This window comes from Alosa alosa, chromosome 7 (assembly GCF_017589495.1).
Source record: "Alosa alosa isolate M-15738 ecotype Scorff River chromosome 7, AALO_Geno_1.1, whole genome shotgun sequence".
Classification (NCBI taxonomy): Eukaryota; Metazoa; Chordata; class Actinopteri; order Clupeiformes; family Clupeidae; genus Alosa; species Alosa alosa.
The window spans coordinates 5,919,952-5,928,013 of record NC_063195.1 but is presented as its reverse complement, the minus strand read 5'-3'; the positions used below and the strand labels follow the sequence as shown (position 1 = coordinate 5,928,013).

General features: G+C 45.2%; 1 protein-coding gene across 4 annotated transcripts in view; it reads right to left on the bottom strand.

Annotated features, from left to right (window-relative positions):
* The window catches only part of LOC125297401 (zinc finger protein 664-like), a 38,497-nt gene continuing 30,435 nt past the window's right edge, over positions 1-8,062 (bottom strand). For 3 of the 4 annotated variants that reach the window (XM_048247767.1, XM_048247766.1, XM_048247765.1), the window contains 2 exons: positions 5,088-5,624; positions 1-299 (listed from right to left, as the gene is read on the bottom strand). In XM_048247767.1, coding sequence (XP_048103724.1) covers positions 5,218-5,624 — 407 coding nt within the window. In that variant the 3' untranslated portion in view covers positions 1-299; positions 5,088-5,217. The remainder of the gene's footprint in view (positions 300-5,087; positions 5,625-8,062) is intronic. The other variant, XM_048247768.1, reaches the window with a different exon arrangement.

The following is an 8,062-nucleotide window of genomic DNA, read 5'->3' as shown; positions in this document are numbered from 1 at the left end:
TGTTTAATTATACAAAAACATTTCCCACACTGGTCACATTTGTGAGGCCTATCTCCCGTGTGTGTACGCATGTGCAGCCGAAGAGATGTTGCTGCCGTATAACTTCTCACACTGATGAGACTTTTGCTTTTCATTCACATCAACAGAGTGTGTTTGCTGGTGTTTATTGAGTTCCGTCAGGACGGGAAAACTCTTCCTGCAGATGGTGCAGTGGTGCAGCCTTCCTTCAAGTTGCAGGTGGAGTTCATCATTCTGTCCATGGATCTTCTGTTGTGTTCCATGTGGATATTCTGATGCACCTGTAAGAGTTACCATAGAGACAGAGACTTAGAATTAGAATGAGGGAGTTGCAGGTTGAGTTCATCATTCTGTCCATGGATCTTCTGTGTTGTATCTGGGTCAAATACAGATTTAAACAAATGCAAAAGTACAGTGCAAAAATGGTCCCCCTCCTTGGAGTTATTTTTTAATCAGCGATTGTGATAATTGTGCAGCCTGAACAGCAGCCAATCAATACAAAATCAGCAAAACAATCCCACTCCCACTAGATCCCATGGTGTTCTATTTATTTACAAATGTACATATTGAAATTACACATATTCATAGCCATGTTCTACTGCTCTTCATACTATTCATCCTACACATACATTTATTCTTACTACTACATGCAGAAAAATCCCAGTGAAAAAGTCCCAGTAGTAGCACATTTATGTTAAATAAATATACTATGTTAAATAAATATATTTCCATGTATTTATGTTGGAGCCATTTCTGCTATTCATGATTTATTTATGATATTTAAGTTATTTGTAATTTATATGTTAGTTTAAGTATAATTTAGGTATGATTATTTAGTTAGTAATATAGTTTGTAATATATACTACCGCATTTGTGTCACAGGGTGCTTGATTGTGGGATTGGGTGCCTCTGCTCCGCCTACTTAGATGCACACCTACACAAGTGAAACAGCTGATGGGTTTGAATGAGCTGGTGGGAGTAGAGGGAGATAGTTTTTTGACCGTGGTCGTTATCGTACTCTAGTTTATGTACTATACGCTTTCGAACATAATAAATATTTGAAGATTAACGATACCTACGCGTTCATAACCTTTGTCTACTCTTGCCATAGTGGATCTGAGCGAAAAACGTGTCGGATGCTACAATAATTTATTAATATATTGATTAAATATTAAATATGACTGGTCAATTGGTCAGTATTGATTTTTATATTTTCTGCATATAATTAAATATATTCAGCATGGACTTTCATGCAAGATATGCATTTTGGGTTTCACATATACTTGCATACATTCTTGTACTATATATTTATTAAATGTATTGTAGCCATATATTCAAATATAAGTTGGATGCAGCTGCATATGAATATATTTCCCCTTTGATTTTTCTGTATGGGTGAGCCAGGGCTCCAGACTCACTTTTTTCGCGAGGAACACAGTGGCCCCCAACTGAAAATGTTAGGGGCGCAACCAGAAAATGTAGGGGCACACACCGTAAATCAACATGCTAACCAAATATTCACACTAGTAATTTCCACTGTATTACTAATCCCGTATTTACCGGATTATAAGTCACACTTTTTTCATAGTTTGGCTGGTCCTGCGACATATAGTCAGGTGCGACTTATAAATCAAAATATAAATCATTTAACATGTTTGTAAATGTTAGTCAGCATGAATTGACATGAACCCTACATGTAACATTACCATGAAATGAGAAGCTTGGTGAACTTGCGCCAGCCAGGTCAGACATTCTTTCATACTTAAGCCCAAAAGTGTGTGTCACCAGCAGGAATGTTGTAAATGTGCACGCTTCTGAGGGTGTCACCAGCATTGAAATGCACACGTTCTAAACAGTGTAAATGTGCACGTTCTGAGCATTGTTATGTAAATGCACACATTCTGAGCATTGTTATGTAAATCCATGCGTTCCGAGCATTATTATGTAAATTCGCACGTTCTGAGCATTGTTATGTAAATTCACACATTCTGAGCATTGTTATGTAAATCCACACGTTCTGAGCACTTTCAGTCAGAAGTAAGGGCTTGTACTGTGTCTAAAACAACACATGCATAGTTCGTAAATCCTCAAATTATGGCCTGGATTCTATTTAAAACTAAAAGCCGGGATAATATCTGTCTACATTGTTTCGATTTAACTCAATGAAATAAAAGAGCTCTTCTTAATATTTTAAATTGTTGGTTGGTTTAATACTGTTGCCAATAAAAAGTTGTTGTCCTACACTGGGTATCCAACACGTCACTCTCAAGCTAGTCACTTGCCGCCCCCCTTCTGAGCTTGCCAGAGGTTGAAGCAGTAGCCTACTATCCTACATTTAAACACAATTGTTGCCACGAGGCATTCCAGCCTACACATTTAATACAAAAGTAAATCATTTATAATCAAAACAAATAACTCAATTTAGGTGACCGCAATAAGGCTTCCATTACAGAAACTCCCCAAATGCTGCAAAAGAGCGTTTAAATGTCCATTTAAAGCAGCGGTGGGCAACTAATTTCCCCAAGGGGCCACATGACAAACTGTGACTGTTGAGGAGGGCCCAAAATACCAAACTCAAGTCTGAACTTAATTCTGTTCAATTCTATATTCTGTTCTTGTATAACATTAAGTAAATCATATGGTTTTGGTTACTACTCGTAAGAACAGATGAAAATGTGAGGGAGACGAAGTAAAAACTGCAATATTTAATCTATGCCCAGTATTTAATCCTTTTAAGACTGACTGCAGTTACAGCCGAACAGTGGGCTGCCTGCTACAGCCAGCGGGCGCCAGGGAGCAGTCGGGGAGCAGTGAGGGGGTGAGCTGCCTTGCTACAGCGGCGCTCGGGGAGCAGTGAGGGTTTAGGTGCCTTGCTACAGCTGGCTTCGAGGGAGCAGTGAGGGGTTTAGGTGCCTTGCTACGGGCCCTTTCGGGGAGCAGTGAGGGGTGAGCTGCCTTGCTACAGCGGGGGGGGGGGGCAGTGAGGGGTTAGGTGCCTTGCTACAGCCGGGCCCTTCGGGGGGGGGAGCAGTGAGGGGTGAGCTGCCTGCTACAGCGGCTTCGGGGAGCAGTGAGCTGCCTGCTACAGCGGCTTCGAGGGGAGCAGTGAGGGGTTAGGTGCCTTGCTACAGCGGGCCTTCGAGGGGAGCAGTGAGGGGTTTAGGTGCCTTGCTACAGCGGCGCCGGGGAGTAGAGGGGGTGAGCTGCCTTGCTACAGCGGCCTTCGGGGGAGCAGTGAGCTGCCTGCTACAGCGGCTTCGGGGGAGCAGTGAGGGGTGCCTTAGGTGCCTTGCTACAGCGGGCAGCTGGGGTGAGGGTTTAGGTGCAGTGAGGGGTTAGGTGCCTTGCTACAGCGGCGCTCGGGGAGCAGTGAGGGGTTTAGGTGCCTTGCTACAGCGGCGCTCGGGGAGCAGTGAGGGGTGAGCTGCCTTGCTACAGTGAGGGTTTAGGTGCCTTGGGCGCTTTCGGGGAGCAGTGAGGGGTTAGGTGCCTTGCTACAGCGGGCAATGAGGTGCCACTGGGAGCAGGGGGGTAGCAGTGCCTGAGCTGCCTGCTACAGCGCCAAGCGGGGAGCAGTGAGCTGCCTGCTACAGCGGCGCTCGGGGAGCAGTGAGGGGTTAGGTGCCTTGCTACAGCGGCTCGAGGAGCAGTGGGTGCCTTGCTTAGGTGCCTTGCTACAGTGAGGGTTAGGTGCCTTGCTACAGGCCGGGGGAGCAGTGAGGTCGGGGGAGCAGTGAGCTGCCTGCTACAGCGGCCTCGAGGGGGGCAGTGAGGGGTGAGCTGCCTGCTACAGCTACTGGGCTTCGGGGAGCAGTGAGCTGCCTGCTACAGCGGCTTCGGGGGAGCAGTGAGGGGTTAGGTGCCTTGCTACAGCCGGGCGCCGTTCGAGGGGAGCAGTGAGGGGTTAGGTGCCTTGCTACAGCGGGGGGGAGCAGTGGCCTTCGGGGGGCAGTGAGCTGCCTGCTACAGCGGGCGAGGGGAGCAGTGAGGGGGGGTTAGGTGCCTTGCTACACAGGGGCGTGAGGGGGGGTGCCTTGTTACAGGGGAGCAGTGAGGGTTTAGGTGCCTTGCTACAGTGGCGCCGGTGCCTTGAGGGGGGAGCAGTGAGGGGTTAGGTGCCTTGGTGCCAGCGGGCCTTCGGGGGGGGAGCAGTGAGGGGTTAGGTGCCTTGCTACAGCGGCGCTCGGGGAGCAGTGAGGGGTTAGGTGCCTTGCTACAGCGGCGCTCGGGGAGCAGTGAGGGGTTAGGTGCCTTGCTACAGCGGCGCTCGGGGAGCAGTGAGGGTTTAGGTGCCTGCTACAGCGGCGCTCGGGGAGCAGTGAGGGTTTAGCTGCCTTGCTACAGCGGCGCTCGGGGAGCAGTGAGGGTTTAGCTGCCTTGCTACAGCGGCGCTCGGGGAGCAGTGAGCTGCCTGCTACAGCGGCGCTCGGGGAGCAGTGAGGGGTTTAGGTGCCTTGCTCAAGGGCACTTCAGCCATGCCTACTGGTCGGGGTTCGAACCGGCAACCCTCCGGTTACGAAGTCCGAAGTGCTAACCAGTAGGCCACGGCTGCCCCCCCGTTAACCAACTGTGGGCCGTCTGTGCCCTTTTAACTAATTTTCAAGGTCCTCCTCTTTTAAAATTGTAATGTTAATGTAAATATCTACCAATGTTATGTAAATCTCTACAACTGAAATCTTAATATCCACAAATGTATTCAAACCTTGAATAGAAAGTGTTCATCTTTACGAATCTGTACAAAACCTTAACCATCATTATTGTTCTTCTTTACGAATCTATACAAAACCTTTACTATCATATGTGAACTTGTATTGTTACCATAGCACGTAATCATGGTCAATGTATCACAGGATCAGTCCCTGTCAGACCTTATAATCACTTCTCATGCTCTACTTTTACATACCTGTGAGTGATTTGATTTTTTACGTGCATGTGTGTGTGTATGTATAAGCTACTGGATGTCTATCTATCTAAAGAATAAAGTACAATTATATTACACATGGATGACGTCCTTCATAACTTTATACTTTATACAAACAGGTCTGGACAGGTCCAATTTACATATTTACATTTCTCCCACTCCTTTGGTTGGAAGTGCACCCGTTCCAGTTAATACGTTGTAGTCTGCCACCCTTGAACAAATCCTCTTGAAGGAAAGAGGAGGTAAGACGGTTGGCTCGAACTTTATGCCAGGTCTGGCTATGTCTCTGTTCCCTTGTCGCTATCTCCAGCTGCAACAGACTCCGTGTCATCCAGGCCACCATAGTAGCCCGACTCCGTGTCATCCAGGACAGTGTAAAATGAGCATGGCTGTGCTGGAAACATGGGACCATCATTAGCGCTGGAAGACTGTGTTGCGTGGTAGCTAAGCACAGATCCCTTTGGAAGGTCTCCAAAGTCGGTAGAGACAAGGGCAGCAGGCCGTTTTCTGTTCTCCTCCAGCAGCTTGAACATATGACTCTTGCTTCCTATTTGACTCAGGTTTCGGTGTAGGCTCTCTGCAAAGGCATTTGATGGAAGCGGGAGTGGCACTGGACAGTACAGGTTTGACATCATCCCTTGAGACGAGCGTTGCCTCTTTGGCGGAGGTGCGTTGGTCACCGGTGCTAATTTGAAACAAGATAATATTTGGGTAATTTCACGTCAATTCAACCAGGGCCCACGCACTTAGGTCTCAAAAAATTCTGAAAAAATTACCAGGTGTACCTATCCTGCATGGTCATAGCTGTCCCTCAAAGTTGATCAAAATTTTATTTGAGTTTTTGGCTGGGCTCTGTTTAGGCCTTCAGAAGACATATTTGTACTCAACATAGGCTCTTACTTTATTTTCCTTATTGAGATAAGTAGAAACACTGTCACAAAAAAACAATGAACAAAAAAGAAATCCCTTCAGGGTCTGAACAGCAAACCTCAGAAGTCTGAAAAAACATTTTGGTTCTCATTTTCAGAGCACCCAAACAACGTGTGGGGATATACAAAGATTTTTTAAATGTTTTTCTTTATTCTCCATGATCCCTTTTTTAAAAACACCAATTTGACTTGTCTTATGCAAATGTTTCTTTTTTATTTTCCACCCTGAACATGGGCAAAATGCCCCATTGAGATCAATATGTTTTATATAGAGTCACCACAGCGCCACCTGTGGTTGTATAGAGTAAACGGATTGGTCATGGAATTTCAGGATTTTTGTCAGGGAAGTCATGGAATTTTACATTTGACTTAGCGTGGGAACATTAACAATAGAGCCTTTTTACAAGAGTCACTATTACCCATTGCAGTGGGAAAAAGGTTTAATGTGTAATGTTTTTTAGTTTATTTCAAGTTAATTGTTGAATAGAAGCAATATTAAACATGCATTTGAGTATAGAAAACCGCACAGGCATAAGTGATGTAGTACTCGAGTCCGGTCTCGAGACCAATTTCTGCTTTCTCGGTCTCGTCTCGGACTCGTTCCTTCAAAGACTCGGTCTTGACTCGGTCTCGGACCACAGTGGGAGGAGAAGGACTCGTAATTTCAGACCGAGTCCTCGAGACCAACGCATTATTTTATGTTCTTATAAAAAAACAGACAACACACAACAATTATAATAAAATGCAATGTTGACCGGCATTATTTGAAAATGACATCCCATGGTGCAATGCAAAGATACTGCCGTCAGAGCCGTTTATTTATCTCTATGGCTCTGCTGCCGGTGAGTGTCTGTAGGTCAGCATATAGTCTAGTCGTGATTTCATGAACCCAGAAATGTTGAGTACCCTAAAGTTTTATTGCAGAAATGTCATCTATAGGCCTAGTGGGTGGAATTCAACTTGGTTGCCTAAACTTGCACTTTGGGCAATTTGCATAATTAGCATAAATAGGCAATTAAGGCGAGGCAGTACAGGTGAATAGGGTAAAAAAAAATAATAATAGATATCACCAAAAAACTTTCTGAGTTGATTACTTATGTTAAGATGAGAAAAAAATGTATTGCATGTTTTTTATAATTTAATGTTTACATATGCAAATGAGGCCCTATCTCATTAAAAATGCTCTAATTTGCATACACACAAAAGCAGATAGTGTGATAAAGCCAGGCTCAAAATTGTTTTTCCAAGGTAAACACGTGTACTTGGTTGGGTGAGTTGGTGAAAACCTTTAAGAAACTTGGTAAGGAGGCAGTGTTGACCTATGGACAGACAGATTAAGAAATTAAGTGTGCCATGCAAAACTAGAAAAGCACTCCGAGAGTGCAGACCTCCGCCAAGCGAAAAAGATAACCGCCTCCTGGATCCAGACGGCTACCAGATTTACAGTCGCAGCAAAAAGCCTCCTAAGCTTAAAAAGCTTCCTCCAACAGATGCCAACCTGATGATGCACATACTGCGTGCTCATCTTCAGGTCATGTTGTGGAAGGCTGCAGGTCAGAGAGAGCCTCCTGCAGAGGCCAGAGACATCACACAGTTTGGGTGGGAGGTTGCTAGTGAAGGGGCTGTCATGCCCGCTCTTGCCATTCAGGCAGTGGCTCTAGTAAATTTGCTTGATGTCACCAGCTGGAGCTGCAGCACATTGAAAGCCTGCAGAAAAGGAAACTGCAGCTGCCATGCTGCAAGTCTCAGTTGTACTGACTACTGCAAGTGTGAAGGGGGTGAGGTCCACTGCTGCAACCCATTCCCAATACATTCAGATAAAGACCAAGAAGATGATGAGACTGAAGGGAATGAGGAAAGAAATTATGAAGATGGTGAAGGCTATTGAGTGGGATTGTGTTGTTGTTGTTAAATATGTATGTGTGTGTGTGTGTGTGTGTGTGTGTGTACATTGTATATAGTTATATAGTTTACAGTGTGTGTGTGTGTGTGTGTGTGTGTGTACATTGTATATATAGTTATATAGTTTACAGTGTGTGTGTGTGTTGTGTGTTGTGTAAATATGTATGTTATATAGTGTGTGTGTGTGTGTGTGTGTGTGTGTGTGTGTGTGTGTGTGTACATTGTATATAGTTAAATAGTTTACAGTGTGTGTGTGTGTGTGTGTGTGTGTGTGCGCGCGTGCGCGTTGCAT